Genomic DNA, 19,488 nt, shown 5'->3' on the forward strand with positions numbered 1-19,488 from the left:
CTGTATTATTTTCATTAACAAATTCTTTAGAAATGACAATATTTTCTAAAAGGTCTCCATTCTCTCGACGGTAGAGGAGCCACCTTCTTCATCATCACATATGATGCACAAATAGATTACAGCTGAACTTTGTGGCTGCCTCATTTTTGGGTTCCAAAGATGCCTTAGTGACCACCGGGTCCTGAGAATGTGTGTCTTTACAGCAAAAAGGCTTTCGTCCCTTTATCTGTGCATTGAGCTGGAAAAGTTAAGCAACACATGAGCTAAGGTCAGATAGCAGTGAGCCACCCGGATTTTCCAACACTTTCAATGGAAGTGCCTATGAAACATTGCATTTCGTGTCGCATTTCTGGTAGTGCGCCCCCCACCCCGGCCCGGCTCTAAAGCCAAAGCTGAACACAACCTTTCCCCCTACATTTGTTTTTTCTTGAGGCTTCTCTGACTTTACCCTAATTTCACCTGACCAAACAGCAAACCCACACACCTTACGCATTACAACTGCACGAGTCAGCACCATGCAGTCTTGGGCTCTAGGCAAGATCTTAGCTCACGATAGAAGATGTATCAGTGTAACAGCCTTGCACCTCACAGATCCTGAAAGCGCATTATAGGGTCTCATAAATCTATTAAGGAAAATAGCTATAGGGTAGATATGGGGTAGGAGCTCTGAAGAAAGCTGCATTACCACTACACTGCTCATCTGTGGGTTAAGGTGTTGACGGCATCGTGGTGTTTGACCTTCTAGATACGTACAGTAGATTGCAAGCCTTTTACCTAGATTTCATCACGAGGAGGTAATGTGGCAGCGAGAGTGCACAGTATTTCACTTGGATCAATTATGCACACGGTTATGTCAGCACAAGGCAAAACAACGCAGCCTGCCTCCTCATCAGCGCTGCCGTCAGCCCTTCTCTACCTTCCACTTCTCCTGCGTTCTTTAAAACCCTGTAAGCGTATTTCGTAGTTATTGTGGGATGAGGAGAAAGGAAATAAAGATTCCTGACCTCCTCCAAATTTTCCCCCGTCTAGATCACGGTTCTCCCCAGTACTGCTTGTTGCCTCTGCCAAGCCTGTCAGCTGTCCACACGCTAGCTAATTTCTAATTTCTCTTTGGCAAATGGAGTTCGAAGTCCACTCCTTCCTTCTGACAGCTCACTCCCAAATCTGCTTGATACACCTGCTGCCTTCCCCTTCTCCCTCCACCACCTCCTAGACAGTCACAAAAAAAGCAGTTTCTCAAGTACTTCTGCCTCCTCGCACCATCAGCCGCAAACCTGAAGAGAAGCGTTGAGGAAAGCTGCTTCAAGGAAAAGAATTCCAAGAAAAATAAATGTTTCTTAACAAAAAAAAAAAACACCAAAAAGCCTGAACTAAAGTTAATATAGAAGTTTTAGTGCTGATAATCTACAATACATTGCAAAGTGCCAGTGGGGGTGGGAGTGGGAGTAGAACTATTAGGATCCAGCTGATGTAAACAAAGCCTTGCTACGGCGAAAATACAGGGAAGGAAAAGATGGTTAGGATGACTAAAGTAAAAATCTGACACCGCCTTTGGAAGGAATTTTAGATGAGCCTGCACCACCTTATCATTATAAAAGTTTATGATAGGGTGGATCAGTCATGCGTGTTGTTTTGTTGGAAAACCAAACTTGCATATAAATTAACTCCTAATGAAGTAGTCTAAAAGTCAGACACAACCATTTGCAGACTGTAATCACGTAGTTACTGTGTGAGGTAAGGCAGAGGTTCTGGCTCCCGAGTTTCACAAGGGACAACTAACCTCTTCAGCTGGAGACTGCCCCAACTTCTAGTAGATTCACCGCGTGCAAGCTGGAGGACCCGAGATGATCAGTAGGCTGATGATAACGACGACATGAGTAGCCTGACTGCTCTCCTCTCTGGAGACAAGCAGTGAGCTTGGCATTCAGTTTGCACAGCAAGAAATGCGTAGGACCGGGTATCTAGACCCCGTCTAGCAGAATCAGCTTACAATTGAAAATTGCATCAAAAGGCTGAGCAGGTAAGATTGCCATATGTAAAAGAAACATGGCCCATAAAACCAGCATCTCTGACTGTGTTTCTTAATTTTAACATTTAAAAGTCTTCTGTAATGACCGTGCATAAAACAATACCCAAATTAAAAAAAAAAAAGAGCTGATTAATTACATTTTATAGCTATCTGTACAGTATTGGAAACAAGGCCACCTTACACGAAAGACAACAGATGCACAGGCTACTGAGACTGAAAAGACCTGGATGGAGAAATCTAATTTGCTTCTAAATGGAGCCATATTGTCCAATGTCCACCTTCAAATTTGCTTCAGTCTCCCTGAAGAGAGAAGAATCTCCCACTCACAGACTGTACAATCTCTATCCCTAGAGTACAGAAAAGCATGTGCTGTTTCTGTTGGAGTCATCCTCTTTCCTGCAAGAGTCCTGAGAGATTTCCCTCATGCTTTGGTCAGCCTCACCATTCACTGTGGTTTATTCTTCCTCATGAAATCTCCTGTCTTCCTGGAGCAAGCATACCCTCCTATAACCCTCTGGGGAAGCGAACGTCTCTGATCAGCACATTCCCTTGCGAAACATGTGCTTTCCCTTCATCTTCTGATGACCTACATATTCATAATTCTTGTAAGTGCTGAGAGTGATATCCTGGAGTTTCTATCTCAAACAGGTCTTGATCTAGGAAGAACAAGGTATTTCTGTACCACAACCACACAACAGAAAAGCATTTAATGTGAGGTAAAGAAACTATAAGAAAAAAACCAAAAATCTGGAGAAACATGGGCTTGTAATAGTTTACATAGCTTGTAATTCTATAAACCATACATATATCACAAGCTATGAGCCTTTCCCTTTGTTGCAGAAACTGTACCATTTATATAATGTTAGAAATCCTATGACAAATTATAAGCCATTTGAAGTCATTTAATAAAGCGGACAGGACAAAAATGCAAAAGCAAAATTTAGAGTGCAAGATGTCTAATAAGAATGTCTATCATTCCATCCCATAGATCATTACTCTTCTGTGTAAATTACGTCCTGAGCTCAAGATTTCACGTTTGACTTAAGTACTTCTTTGAAAAAAGGCACCTGGCCTTCATATAGAACCCCATTTTGAATCCCTCAGGTCTGTTGGCACTTTCCTCCAGTGGGTACTTAGAGTCCCTTATCTCCTCATGCACGTACCTATAAAACACCTCTCTGTATTGTCTCTAACGAGTTCAACAGAGTCATATCTTTGAGGTCTTTCAATTTCTTCCATAATTCAAAAAGAAGTTCTGCAGTTTGTTGTGTTGTTTTTTTTTTCTTTTAAATAGACCTTACAATATATTTCAGCATCTCTTATAAAATATATGCATAAGGGTTACCATGTAGTTGTATGTCTGTGTAAGTTCCTAGCATGATTTGTGATGCCGAGTCATCCACATGGGTTTGACAGCTATAATATAGGACCTACTACTACCATAGGAATCACACCATTCTGGACTTCCAGTTGGCAACCTGGTAGGATCTCTAATGAACAAGTGGGGCCCAAGGGATGGGATTTGAGACTCCGAAACCTGAACGTGGGAATCCAAACGTGACTGACATAGTAAAACTCCTGTCCTAGTTTAGAAGTTTAGAAAGTGATTCATCTAACCTTTAAGTGGATACGTAGTGATGCTATGGCTGAATATTTCTCTAGAGTCCACTAACTGCATTGACTAGATGCTCTCTGACTATAGCAAAGTAAGCATCTAAAGCCCAAAAAGCAGATATTTTGATGACAGAATCTGCAGTCAAATCCCACCCAACAGCTGCAATGTTCCAGGACTGTTTTTACCAATATTTAAGCATAAGTCAAACACATCTACCCTGCCACCGCCCCCGGCTCCTACTCCCTGGACTCCAGTATGCACTCCCAAGGATTATATTAGCCCATGGACACTGCCACGAAGCCATACTAATTTAATACTAGCAGTGGTGCATATCCTGCATATCCTGGATGTCAAGTCTTAACCCTTAACTGCATTAACTTAGGGCACTCTCAGTCAGTCCCTGCTGTCTGAAGTAAAGCCAGGTCAAGAAGCTACAAAACCCCACTTTGTTCATACTTGCTTGGCATCACCCTTCCTCCTCCTCCCCTTCTCGACTAAAATTATTTCCTCGTTGGCTCTGCCAAATAACAGCACACACAATCAATCCCTAATCCAGTTCTGACATTTTCTTTTTCCTTGAACACTTTTTTTTTTTTTTTTAACCACTCTTTTTCAAAGGGGACTGTTTGGACTGCCTGTCCTGCAGCTCTGTTAAAGCACAGCTGCCCAGGCAGCTGGTTACCTGCCACACCAGAAGACCAGCTTCCCTGGGGAGAAGACATTGCAATGAGCAGATCAGAGCAATAAACACTTTGCTTGGGCCAGCTGCATCCAGAGCAGCATATTGAACCATGTCGTCGATTTTTTTTTTGCATTTTTTCCTCCTTTATTACAAAAAACCCAAGAAATATCCAAATAGAAACATTTTATCTTTGCACCGTAATCCTAGTACATAAACAGCTCTGCTTCATTTTGCTCACTTGAAGTGGCCAAGTTGAGGCGTGTAGTCTTGTCTTTAAATCACCTTTTTAATAAAATTTATGGGTTTTCTTTCAGAACTGGTTAAAAAAAGTACATATGGCTGTTTACACTATTGCTTGCATCAAACTGTCAGGAGCAGAATTGTCTTGAGAGAAAAAGCAACGAAGACTTATGAGTACAGGAGAAAAAGTGTTGCACATAACTCCAATATTTAAAAGATATCTCAGACGTCATCCTTTTCTGAAGCAACCAGTGACAGCAATCTTTGACAGGAATGACAACTCTCAGCCAGTGTTAATTCAGCTTCAGGAAAATGTGCATCCACAAGAAAATTTGGAATATAAAGACAAGACAACCAATGCACTGAAAGGGGAAAAAAAAGGCACAGCTGGGAAAGAAATGAAAATTGTAATTTTGGATAAACTGAGTGAAAGAAAAAAGTAAGAACTAAATAGTGCCACCTCCAAAAATCTTCAAAACCAGCAAGCTCATCTTATCTTCTGTCAGACACCCTCTCCTCCTCTGAATCCTGCTATTTGCAATTAGTTGACAAGAGGTTACCTAACTAAATTCATACATCACTGCAAATGGGTAGAACACATCTGTCAGATAAACTGCAGAAGTTTATTCAAAATTCCCAATCACATCCTTAAGGCTAGCACCTTCTGTTTGCTCTTGTCTCTATAATATAGATAGTCTTTCTGGATCATTGTTTTTCCAAGCGAAGAAGCATATACTTAGCTCCTCAGGGCAAATGTTTTCTGTGCCACCAACGTGCTCATTCATTTGACTTGGCATGCATTTTACCATTAAGTGAGAAGGCTTAATATTTGTTTGAGACCGTGGCGAACTGTGTCCAATTGTTCTTTAACAAGTGACCTTATAATAAAAAGGATGTTTTCTTTAATACATTGGCACTGCCACCGTTCTGTTGTATTTAAACAACATCCTATCATCAATAATCTCTTACCCTACAACAAGGGGTAGAAATAGGCTTTCTGGGCACCCTGGGCCAAGAGGCTTAACTATCTTATGCAGGTCTTGATCCCAATAGCAGTTCTCAAAAATCACATTCCATATATTGCCTGAGACTTCCAGATATTGCATAATCAAGCTCCGGACTTTGTGATTCTGCCAGACACTCAAAATACTCACCCTTTAAAACTCCGCACACATTACATTCCTACATTATATAGTGGTTATTTTTCTTTTTACAGTAAACTATCTTCACTCATGTATGTTAGTTGCCAGGGCCCTTTGGCCACAGTAATAAGTTACTTCCAGCTAATACGGATTTTCCATAGAAAAAAAAAAAAAAGCTTTTATCAGAGCCAAAGCTGTGGTCTCTACTTAATGCAGCTCCTGTTCACACCCACTGTACATGGATTCCAATACTGTCACACAAAATAGGACAGTGCCAACACCCATTCTTGTAAGTGACTGTGGACAATGTATTTTTCTATTTAGAAGCAGTAAAAACTTGGGAGGACCTTAAATTTGGTTTTCTCAAATGGTTTTCTTCTATTGCACCTTGTGCCCACTTGGCACTTCTGCACAAAAGCGTTCTCAGCGATTTGGGCAGCAAGGCACACCTTTGCAATGAGGATCTATATAAAAGCAAGAGGTCCTCTTCTTGAAGTTATAGGGAGTTAGTTATAACTTAATTCTGATCTCCCTTAAAAAGTGACATAAGTTAATACATTTTGTTGTTCAGCGGTGCTAAGTTTGTCGTCATCTCCTGTAAATGCCTACAGTCCCTGGCTATATTCTTACACTGATCTCTTCCCAAGGGAAAAAAGGCACACAAAAACTATTCACATAAACTATAGTTCTCTTTGTACCATGACAAATATGTTGTATCTTCCTATGGAACACCTCAGATGCCAAGCACAATTTTACATGGTAGCTTGAGGAAACAGCATTAATCAGAGCGTAGCACACGCGCACACACATGCTTTGCTTTCTCAACAGCTCTTGCAAGAACCTGCCTGAAACAATGCAGGAAAATGTCTGGCACTCTCAGCCCTCCCAGAGTTACCCTTCTTCTCAGGTAGCAGAAAGCATCCCTTTCCATTATATTAATTCAGGGGCTTTGTGACTCCAATACCCCCCACCATCACAAAGCGTGGTCACTTTGCTGTTCCACTCACTTCAGGATTCCCATTTTTATATCTCCTCTATCAGTCCCTGCTTCCAATTAACTGATATTTTTAAAAGGAAATAAAGAATGGCTTGAAAATTTCTGCTCCCCTCCTACCTCTTAGAAGCCAGTTCCAAAACTTTTCCCCAGCTATCTAAGTCCAGGACAGTCCCACTGAGCACAGACCCTGATGAAATCAACACATTTGATTCAACAATGGGCACTTTTCTCTTTAGTACTACTAAAAATGGTGTATTTCCTACTTTGTTCTCTGCTCATATGTTTAGCATTTTACCAGCAGAGGCTAATTCACCAATATTTGTCCTCCGTCTTATCCCACTTACAACCCATCTAAAAGCAGTTTTTCTTCCAGTGATAATTATCTCTTTCTTTCCATAGAAGAGGCACATATGCACAGAAAAAAAAAAAAAAAATCAAAAAATATCTCACTGCTTGCAGGCTATAGATTGCAGAAGACACATCTTATAAGCTGATACAAAACAATGCAAAAAATGGGTAGTAAAAGGACAGGGAAGGTATAGGCCTTTTGACACCCCCAGTACAAAACTGTGACTGCTGGGGTACTAAACAGGGAATGGACCACAGAAAGCAGCCAGGTTCTCATGCTCTCCCCAAATAACATCTCCTACTGCTACTGCTGGAGAAAGACTGCTGGCCTAAGATGGACCACTGCTGTGACCCTGCATGGCATTATTTACTGTTTTTATGGTCTAGTCCATTAACTTATTTGCTAAAATACTGTCCACTGTTCCTGTGAGGAATTCTTCTGAGCTAATGATGATGCTACCATAACCTTTTCATCCATGCTGTGCACATTTTTTCCCAGCTCTTCCAAATGTCTGGCAAAATTTTGCTTACCACAGATGCTGCTACCCCATATGCTGCAGTTTTGCAAACTCTGAGTTACACGGACGTTCCTGCCTCAGGCCTCCTGTCCCTCATGGCCATAATGCCAGATCAGCCCCACGCCCTTCCCCCAGAATACCTCATTTTCAACTGCATGACCTTTTCCGCTCAGCCAAGTCTAATTGTTTTGCCAGAAGTCAATTCTGGGTCTTTCAGCAACTTTAAAAGCTTTGTGCTACTTTTGAACTGTGGACTCTTCTGTTAAAAAGAGTATCAGTGCTTCAGTAACACAGCTCTTCAGCCTTACAGCAGTTACAAGCTTTTAAGCATTTTAATGTTTGATCTTGCTATTTAAAATACACTATTCTTATATTTATTTTTAAGTGGAATGAAGTACTACTCATATTTCTGTAAGTTCCACAGTGCCCCCCCCGCCCCAGTTAAACGAAAAATATGAAAAATATTAAGGACTACAGCATCAGACATCCTAAGAAATAAAACTACCTTCTGTTCTTTTCTGGTCTCACTCTTTCATAGCAGATATGCAAAAAATGCTTTTTAGCCCATCTCTCTTGTTCCCCCCCTCCAACTTCCCCAGAGTTTTGCCACTTTGATAGGGCCATAAAATACTGCTTTCTATTCAAAATAAACTCTTGACTCGTAATTCTTCAGTACTACATTCTGTTCAGTGATCACTCAGCTCCAGGAAGCTTAACAGTGGCCTGACACTTTCAGCACCCGTATTTTAACTGATCAGCACCAGCTTCTCACCACCACCATCAGGTTTCAACCAGTTCAGCCATTCTCTGCAGGTACAGAAGCCAGTGGCATATGAAGAAGTAAAAAGAAACTTCCTTGACAGAGAAAAAACATTATTTACTTTGGTAAGTGCATGCTCGCTCATAATGTTGTTACAAATATGCTCCAAGACCATCAGGAAGACTTTTCAGAAGTTTATTTAGCACAAACCATCGACAAAGATACACTTACCAGAGTAACTGATACCAGGTCTGACCCAAAAATCCAGGCTTTGTATCAGCGAGAAAAATGAAAAATTATTTTTCCTCAGTATTATGTTTAACAGAAGGATGGACAACTGAATCAGGTACCAAAGCCTGCACATTTTCAGTTTTAGAAGGTAAGACCTAAAAGCATTATTTTAGCATAGGAGTGACTTTCATAGTAAGAGAGCTCTGCTTATTTAAACATTAGACTGATTTCAAAACCAAATACAAAAAAAAAAACAGAAAGAAAAAAAAGATTTAGGGACATGATTGTGGAAGAAAATGCAATCACTCAGCATCCAATTCTTCCCCAGTACAGGAATACCTGTTATTGAGCCCTTGAAAGAGCTTTTCTTAACACACAGATTTTTACTATTTCAAGTGTGAAATGCAAATTAAACCATTTTTTTCAATGATACAAAACTATCCTGCTGAAATGCAAATGAAACCAATTTTTTTTTCAATGATACAAAACTATCCTGTTACATAGATGTAACACAAAGAGGTGTAAGCTTCCCAAAGACAGGTGACATTCAGTTCCCAGCTGAACCCTCATCTTTTGCTGTATAAAACTGCCCACACTGAAGCCTCTACCTTTCCAAGAACAAATTCATCTGAAGTTTTCAAATCAGCTGCAGAATTCACCAGGCAGCCACAGTATCAGCTTCAGCACAACAAAAGTTCTTATGTTCTGCACGAGATGCACACATAACCCTGGCAGCACATTTCTAAGAGATGCAGTCTTTTTTTGCTAAAGATAATTCCTTGTGCCATGTGTTTGTTTTGGGCATAAATACGCATAATGATTTAACACACACACGCCAGCTATATGGCTTAGTAATTCAAATTACCTCCAAGTTTCTCCTTCCTTCCTGAATCAAAAGTGAAATCTCCAGTCCTTTTGCCGAACAGCGAAATCCTAATTTGTTTGTAAGCACACATTGTGCTATCTATAGTATATCAGTAGTTTAAGGCAATCTAGAAGATTTGTACTTATCACCATTTGGAACAGGATTGTTACACTCTATGATTGACAGCAGAATTAAAAGATTTCTAGCTACTGTGAAGTGCTGGAAATGTTAATGATCTTCAGAAGTCTTAAAAATAATCATCAGTTTGAGCTACAGATGTGAAAGGTTGCAATAACGCTTAAAAAGTCAGGTAAATACTTATAAATAATAATGAGAAAATTTCCCACTTTGGCACCAAAAGCAGAAGCAGTAGACATATAAAGATGGACCAGAGAACTGCAGAACATAAGTTCACTTACACCTGAGTATTTCTTTGCCCTCTTTCACAGCAAGAAAAGCAAACAAGAAAATACCTTCCAACAGATATAAAGAGCCCCAGACAAACGAAATCTCTCTCTGTAACTTTTACAAATTCCACCTTAACCAAAAGGGGGGAACTTTCCAACCATGCAGAACAGGGGCACATCATTGGACTTGCATACAACTACCCTGCTTTCTAGCAGCTGAAAATGTATCGAGAGTAATCTGATAAAGAAAAGAGAGAAGCCAATTTAGAGAAGAGCTGATTTAAACCTGATTGAAATTTTCTATTTGCAGGTTTCAGTCCAACATACCAAAATACTGCAAGAACAACTACATTTTTGTCTTCCTACCACTAAGGCACAATCTGCTCAAAATGTCAGAGAAATAAAGAGGAAAACTGCATCTCACGATGCTCATATACTCCATGAAAAGAAATAGAGACCACACAATTCCACTAAGTGAGAGCTAGCTTTATTTTTTTGTGTACTATATTCAAAACACTAGTATTCCACGTTTCATTGAGAAAATGGAAGGAACAGCCCAGTAACAAAAGTATTATCTACATTTACCATGTAAATGGCGAAGTACAAAAATTAAGAGTTAAGAAACATAAGAAAAGCAGAAAAGTGGGAAAGAAAACACAAGGAAGCAAGATGACAAAAAGGTAATGAAATCACATTTTTCAGTATTATTTTATCTTCTTTCCTGTGTTGGATAAGGGGTTACCCATCTTAAAAGCTTATTAATACTAAGTAAACACAAACCCTAAAAGATTTTTAAAGTTACATTATGTTCCCACACAAACTGGTTTTGCTACTGCAATGATATCTGTTGCCTTGACACTGACATGTGGAGAATCACATGTATACCTGTTCTTATAAAAATTCTACACACTAACATAAATAGAAAAAAAATAATGGGGTGAGGGAAAGGATCGGGCTGGATTACATATAACCACTATAGTGAGAAGAAACCTTCAGCCTTCCCTAGAGAACCAAGGCCCGTGTATAGGCAGGGGAATCCACCTATGAGCAGCGACTCCAGACTTTACACGTTTTATCCTATACACATACCATCAATCTGACTAAACACGTAGTCCATATGATGCAAGCCACTCATCCTTACATTCAGAGGAATGTGATGACAGGTACAGGGTAAAGACCAGCAATAGCTTTGGCATAGATTATCTCCACTGCTGGTCACCATCAACAAGACTAATTGGCTACTGGGATTTAACAATCAAGGCATTCAAGGACAGAGGAATGAAAGGTCAATAAAGAACTGCATTATTTAGACAAGTGTCTGTGATAAACTCACAGCTCCTGCATGTTGGTCTTGGAGACACAAGTACAACTCAAGCCTCCTCCTCAACCTCCCACGCTTTTTCCTGCCCCCCACTCCCACCCCCCTTAGGGGTGCGGGGGGTGGGATAATGATGGCCAAGCAGGCAGGATAGACAATTTTTGTTCATTTGTTTTTAACAACACAGTGTATAAACCCTTTTTATTTCAAAGAAAATAGCAAAACTGAAAGCACATACGAATATCAAATGACTACAAAAAATTAGTTTATCATTATGATCATTTTAACCTATCCTGAAATTAGAGCTCAAAAGTAACCAGTGTGTATAACCCTATTATTTTTCTTGAAGTTTTAATTGGTCTTTCATTATGTAGTAGCAAGATGCACTGTAGTATGCATCTTGGGAATGTACAGTTAGAACATCACTTCCACAAAGAAAAAGTTCCATGAGATTTCAGTAGTCAAGTAACACCAGGCAACTGTTTGGGGTTTTTTTTATTTTAATTTATTTATTTATCATTTAAACCCCAGCACAGCTGCAGAATCTTGTAATCTAACCATCAAGCAAAACTACCAGGATTCAGTAGAAAGGAAAACAAAAGGTGTCTCCAAGATACAGGTCTGTTCTGCATACCGGACTAAAGAGACTATGCTGCTGACATTTAACACAGATCCCATCACTGGTTAATTTCTCACAACATATTTATGACCATATTTTAAACGCACACATGCAAACACATAGAAAGAACTATTCTTTAATGAATAAAAATATCTCACATGCAAAAAACTCACACATGCATACACACAAAACCTGGCTAAACCGCAAAAAACAACACAACAAACTCCCCAGAACCCTACCTCTCACCGAGATCACAAAATAATGTCATTGTTAAACTAAAAGATCCTGGAATTCCTTCTACACACTTTCCCTGACATCTTCACACAATAAAATGCAGGGGTCAGTGGTACTGAAACAAGGAATGGCAGTTCCACTCTTGTGCACATACGAAAGCAAGTGACCCAAGCTATTATTCCAGTCTGAGGCACTTTTTGTTCCTAATATCCAGATGCAGCAGCTTCTTTTTTTTTTATTATTCTTTCTTTCTTTTTTCCTTTTTTTTCTTTTTCTTAAAGAAATGACTGTGGACACCTCCTTCACATTTTCCTTTTCTTCAGCATTTTCACTTCATAAAGCTGCAGTCAATGTGTTTTGTGTGTGGTGAGAAGGGAATGGCACATTCAGTGGTGGTCTCAGCCACAGCCTACATTGGTGGCTCAAGTAGTCTCAGGATTAGGTCTTTGTGTGTGATGAAAGGATATGAAAAGTCAGTTATTTAAACTCAGTCAAGCTGTTGATTTTGGGGAGGAAAAAGGTTTTGCAATTCAGTTTTCCTCAATAAATCACTGCCCTTTTCCAAGGGCAGCTGCAGATAGTTCACATGTTCACAGTGTTCTCCAGAAACAAAACAGATCGTGATTTTTTTTTTCCCCCCCTCAATCCAACATAGGGTAGGAAATCAAAATGAAGGGGCCATCACATTAAGTTACTCAAATTCACTAGAAATTAAAGCAGAAAATCAACTCTGTTAACAGGTAATAAGATCACTGAAGAATTAAAAGGGCAAGAAACTACAGAGAAAACCATCCCTTTAAAATTTATCATCACAATTAACAAAACCAAAATAAAGTCTGAAATACATTTCACCGTCCTATGTAGTCAATCAGGTTATAGATAAAATTTCAACCAGTAGCTTATCAATTTTAGTACTCATCCTGCACCACCTGAGACCACAGTTTAAAGACATCAAGCCTCTGAAGATCCATCTCAAGTCAAAGTGAGATTCACGTACTAAAAACAAGCTTTGGATGAACTCTCAAAAATACAGCATCCAAAATACTGGCCACTTAGGAATATCTGGGCTAATGTGCATAAAATACTGTTAAATAGATTGGATTCTTAATTTCTAATGCTTCCTCATTAAATTCTTTTGTTCTGTTCTGTGGCTGACCTTTTCCCAAATTAGTACAGTGTGTTTTATTCGTGCTGCATCGAGCTAGACATTGGTATGCATTTTAACCACGACATTTTAAACGACAAGCCCCACACCTACCAGTGAAGTCCACATGAACAGAACCTTGTACTCCCGCAGAGCTTAAGGCAGGAGGAAGAACAACAGTTGGCTATAACACTGTGTAAACCAGATGGTATTTTCAGAGGAGCCTGAGAAAATTAAGTAATAAAATCCTAGTCATTTTAAATGGCACCTGACTTCCTTAAGTTCCTTTGAACTTATTTACAGGATGATCAAGTTCATACCAACCAAAGAAAGCATTTCTACAATTGTCTGGGTAGCTCTTAGAGGCTGCTGTCTGATTAAAACCGCCCTCTGATTAAACTAAAAAATACATACATAAAGCATATATATCTAAAAGAAGTGGATGTTTAAATCCTCCGAGAAAGTTTAAAAGCCCTGCAATAGCCTTCACACAAGTAGTCCTGCCAAAAATATGTAACTCAGGATAGGAAAAAGAAAGCGAGATGCAGAACTGAGGCAAAGGAGGCTAACAGTGCTAAGGTAAGTAATTAAAAACATGTGAGGTCACAAAAAAAAAAAAAAATACACCATCTTCACCAAACAAGTTCATTCAGCTTTTCTGACTATCTGAATCAACTTATAAACATTATTATTACCTGATTTTATAAACATATTTAGTAGAAGTGTCACAGTGAACACAGCATTGCTTTTTAATTTATTTTTTATGAGAGCTGGTATGGTACCTTATAGCCACCCAGAATCACTACAGAAGAGAAGGCCCAGGCTGAGACTGCAAAGTTCATTTTTTACTTTAATAAGCTTTGAACTGGACTGTAAATGTACCATTAAAGATATCTCAGTTGAAGTGCCCAACTTAACCTTTGGTTTCTTTTCAGGTTCTATACGTCACATCTACCCACATAGTTCTGCTCAACAGCCATGTAGCCAAACATAGACATAAAATGTGTTCTCATAGGAGAGGCTTATTTTTTAGTTCTAAATCTTGGGGATACAGCAGTAATGTCTACAAAAAAGAAAAAAAAATAATAGTCAACTGCACTAACATGACATGTCTCACATGCTGTTAAAATTCCTAAGTTAAGAAGAAAAAAAATGACTGCCGCCTCCCAGTTAGGACTGCCCCTCCTGCCCCCAGTCGCTCCAAAACCAGGTGTGCTATATTTTGGTGCACTTAAAACCAAAGAAAGAAAAGATGGCAGGAAACTTTAAATGCAGTGAGAGTTGCTACTGTGGGAGCTATTGCAAAGCAACAGTTTTGCAAAATCTAGCCAGGTTTTCAGAAGAATACACAAATGATGCATTTTTGTGCTTGCCACATACCTTTTATTTTTGCTTTAACAAGTAAGTGTACAGTAACTATCCACTGTGTCTTGAAGAGAACTGACTTTCTTCTCCATTGACTCAATGGAAAAATGTAAAAAATCCAACTAGTCTAGTTCAAGGAATTAATTTTCACCCAGTATAGCTGTCTAGACTAATCATGCTCATTATGACTGTAGTGCAGTGTATAAATCTTATTAGGCACTCTAAAAAGAACATTATCAATTTTTAGCATTGCCTTAAAATCTGTACTCAGTGTAATTACAAAATTCTCAAAACTAGTGGACTTTATTTATTTATTTATAGTTATTTAAATGGGCTCATATTGTAGTTTTTTGAGTGTCCAATCACATTGTGTTTATTTGTGCAGAAATTATACGCTCACTTGCCAATATAGTAAAAGGGTGGAATGCTTCACAATGATCCCAGCAATAACTCAGAAAAAGGACCACTGCCTCAATGCAAATCCGCTCAAGAAAAGCTTCTACACACAAAGTAAGATGAACCAGTTACTGCATTGTTTATTAAGTTTCACTTGATTCCTCCTGACAACCATTTAAACAATGAATGTTGGGAAATGTCTCTCAAAGAATCAACAACAATGGCTGGGATCAGAGCTTTTATATTTAGCTAATACTGTTTTTAGAAAGGAGAAAATATTTCTTCCTGAAGGGATTATAGGAAGTCTTATAAAAGACACCTGCAAACAAAACAAGTGACAAAAGATCTCTATCATAATTGATAAGTTATCCTTTGTAAAAACCCATGCTTCTTCAGAAATAAATATCATATCTTTGCTATTGAATTTCAAAAGGCATCCACAAAACCAACGAGCTTGCTGATCAAGAACAGTAAGTTTTAGAAAACCTGCCAAGAAGGAAGTGCTTTTGTCTTATGGATAGCAGTGCATTATTAATCAACAGTAAGTTTCTAAATTTTCTTTTCCGATGCCAAATAGAACAGACAAGCTCTGAAACACAGGATCTTGTTAATAGTGTACTGGACATGTAACATCTACTTCATTTTTTTGAAAAGGAAAACTTTTCACTTAAAATACAAACTTCAGAATTTGACAAATTCTTCAATAACCAATTTAAAAGACATATACAAACCAATCAACATGAGGGGAATGTTTATAAAATGCGGTTTACAGTAGGAGCTTGAAAGAAGAAAACGAGCACATCTGGAGCAACAGCCTTCATTCTTTCATCCCAGACCAGTTAAATTTTGGTAAGCACATACTGCCTAAAGAATCTATACACTGGTCAAATAACCAGGTTTCCCAATTTGCTAATAGACGATTTGGTCCCCTGTACGTGCCGTGGACACAGGTTAGCTTCTTCCTTAGCTTTCTTTTGGAGCAAACCAGTTGGTTCCCTCAGAAAAAAAGAGTGTAATTCTCAAGACAGTTTGCTTCAGGGTCTGCTCCCAAAAGGAAGTATGGACAAGACCACACCAATTTTGGCTCCCTCTGCTTATGCAGACTTCTCTAACATTTTCCCAGCAAATTTTGCATCCTCAGACAACCCTACATGCCTTTAAACCACATGCCAGGGCATGCAAAACACCCACGCAGTTTCTTGCTACAAAAACACCGTGCAAGTGGGCTACAACACAACTCTCACATTATTGTAAATACACTGAACTAAGGAAAAGGGTTAATCGTTTTTTCTCAAGACCACAGGACACAGAAGATGCTCTGGCCACAAGTAGTATGAACATACACAGTGCAGTCTGCTATAAAGGGGACAAACCTAAGTAACTACAAACCCCTCCGCATTGCTCGGTCCAATGGCCAAGGAGCACTATGTAAAAGAGATGGTTTCCACTTTGTGGATGTAAATCCTATGCTAAGGGAAGAGGATAAGGATTGCACGACAGCCTGAGAATCCAGCCAAAAAGAAAGACATATACGTATTGTCCCAAGAGAGCTGAAATACAGTAAGATATTCTGTCTAATAAGACAGCTAATGAGATGGAAGAAACAGAAGTATATTATACTATTATGTATATAGAATGAGTAGTATATTACAGAAAGATGTTTATATTGCACTTCCAGGAAAGAATTTGTCAGGGCCTTAAAAACCCATGAATTCAAAATCTTAACATTCACTATAAGTAACTCCCTAACTCACAAAAAAACCCAAATGCTTTAATTGACAGGTAAAATACATCACCTTCCTTTCTTCCCCAAAATGACATATGGCACTGTAATGCTTTGAAAAACAAATACACACCTTAACTTTAACAACTTCACTAAACTAGGAGAAAGACTTTATCTTAAGAAGTGTTCTTACTAACTCCTTGGAATAATTTTTTTCCTGTTTTCAAGAGTTCAGCATTAACAACATCATTAAACTCCTCAACTCGAAACATCTTCGATTTATTTTTAAAGATGTCAAAATAAGGGATTAAACTGCTCAACTAGAAACAAAAAAATAAATCTTCAATTTATTTTTAAAGATGTCAAAATAAGGTTTAGATCCTGAATAAGTTATCTCTAAGAGATGAAGCAAAGCTAGCAATAGCACCATAAGAAACATTTCTGACTTGAGCATGACAGGTCTGATTCGCTAAGTGGATCCAGGTGATCCACTAAGTAATTTCTTTCTCTAACCTCCATGATTCTGCGTATTCTGTGATTCACATTATTTTGATACAGTATGATCAATTGTTTTGCAGCTTTATCCTTCTGCAATTTTTTTACAAAGAGGATTAATAGCAACTGCAGCAGAAGAATTACCTTGATGTCATATATAATCCTTTATCCTTTCATCATCATCAAAATCTCAGTGCTTTGTCCATCTTTCTTGTCTGCAGCAACTTATTTCACTTGTTCCTATTAAGGCTATTATATTCACCCTATTACTACTAATCTTTTCTTTGTAAATAGCCACACCTATTTTAATCCAAAATGGTGTGGTAAGCATTTGATTCTTTGTGGAAGTAGACACGTAATTAGGTTAATCTGTGCTATCTTTTCATGTGAGTTGATTGTTTCTTTACTATGGACATATTTCTTATAACAGCAATAAGCTTGCCAGATTGCTTGGAGGCAAATCAGGAGCAATTTACCAAGCATGTAGCTACTATGAACTGAAATCCTGACATAATAGCAAGCTGTGTATAGCCACTCCTACCTGCCAGTTATTACTCATGTTAGCTTTTTACTGACACATTAAATTTTAACCGCACCTTTCTTTCACAAACAAGTACTTTCATTCAACTCAGCTCCATCTGTGACAAATAGCTGATCTTCACCAAAGCATACAGGAATCTAAATTCAGAATGCAGTGCAGAAGTCTGACAGTAGCAACTGAATTACCTGCACAAAGTCCAAAAACGTCAATGGAAGCAAGTCATCCAGGTGGCCAATATCTTTGGAGAAACGATTTAAGATTCTTCCTATAGAAACAGGGTTGAAAAAGAAAAGGAAAGTAAATATTATTCCTTAAAAGACCCAAATCTCTTAAACACATCATGTTTTACCATTTTAGTTACAGTTAAAAGGGAACAACTGGCATATAAAGATAAAAAGACACTTCTTGAAACCACCACGAAGGGAATCTTTTACAACCGCTGAAATATATTTTGAAGAATACTTTTTTTACCAACACCCTTCACTGGAATATAAAACCTTTACCTAAACTGCTAGGAAAAAATTAAAATGGGCTTTGAAGCTAATAGTTCAATAGAATTTAGCAGGTGAAACACACATGCTTTATATGCTTAACATGTGGAGGTAAAGCTTTACAGTTCAGACAACGTAATGCAAGTTTCATCAAGTAACATCAGCCAGAATCTGCTCCTATCACTGACAAACTCACTAGTGCATGCATGTCCCAGATCATAGTTGATCTTACTGATCCTTTTTAGTATTTCTGTTCCAACCCCTTCACCATTATACATGGGTTCAAATTGCAGACGTTTCTGAAATAAAATTTGAGATAAATTTGCGTTCATGCAGCCTTACATTTATACTTATTCAAAACCTTGACAATACTGATCTTTATTAAAGCTAATAAAACAATTTTTAATCTGCTCTCAGTGAAGCATTTACACTTCTCTATTTTCCCAAGTTCTACTTGAGTGGAAAAATCAGTTATAGCAAGAGTTCTTTAATAATTAAAGTCACAATGCTGCCACCCATAAGTGGATTAGTATCTTTCTCTATTAATCAATATCTTTACTCACCAGGAAAGAAACTAAGCTAAGGATGGGAATCTGACCTTTTCTAAGGTGTGTAATGCCCGTACATGCATTCACATTGCTTTTTTATCTACATATATCTTGATTCAATTATTACTTCTAACTGGTACAAACACATTCACTGCATTGGCAACAAAAGACTTTTTTTTTTCTTTTCAAAGGAGCTCATTAAACTGAAAGTAGTTAAGTTTAAAGTTTCCATGGAGTGCATTGGAGACGTAATTCAGAGATAAGAAATACTGAAGTAACTACTGCAGCAACATCATTCTATTTTTCTGTTCACGGCCGTCTCAGAATTACAAGTTTTGTGGCATAACATCGATTTTTTTTTTTTTTTTTTTAAGGGAAGTTCTGTTCCACACCAAGCAATACGGAAAACACGCTCTCCTCAAGCCTAGGACACAACTCCAGAGAGAAACCTGGTGACAAACAGCTTGTTCTGGTGCACTTTACTACCAGAGGCAGTTGCAAAGGCAGTAGAAGTCAGCCTATTTTTAGGCTTTGCACACAGAGAGGAAGGGTATATAACAGCACTAGACTAGCAAAATCTCTTTCATCTGTTTCTATTGGAAATGGCATCTGGGGATGTTCCCTTTCACTTATTTCACGTTGGGGTAGATACACCACGAGGAACTCCAAGGCAATTTTATTTTTTTTTTTAAATTTCCTTTTCCTGTGGTTTCCTTACACAGAGACTGGCCATGGAAGAGGGATCTAGCACATATCGCATGCATGCTGTAGCTAAGACTT

At 38.4% G+C, this 19,488-nt stretch overlaps 1 protein-coding gene across 1 annotated transcript in view; it reads right to left on the reverse strand.

The window, feature by feature from the left end:
* ABCC4 (ATP-binding cassette, sub-family C (CFTR/MRP), member 4) overlaps positions 1 to 19,488 on the reverse strand; it is a 141,739-nt gene that overhangs the window by 47,229 nt on the left and 75,022 nt on the right. Inside the window, exon 20 of the mRNA XM_009891916.1 lies at positions 17,855 to 17,934. Coding sequence (XP_009890218.1) covers positions 17,855 to 17,934 — 80 coding nt within the window. The remainder of the gene's footprint in view (positions 1 to 17,854; positions 17,935 to 19,488) is intronic.

Source organism: Charadrius vociferus, unplaced genomic scaffold (genome assembly GCF_000708025.1).
Source record: "Charadrius vociferus isolate BGI_N301 unplaced genomic scaffold, ASM70802v2 scaffold110, whole genome shotgun sequence".
Classification (NCBI taxonomy): domain Eukaryota; kingdom Metazoa; phylum Chordata; class Aves; order Charadriiformes; family Charadriidae; genus Charadrius; species Charadrius vociferus.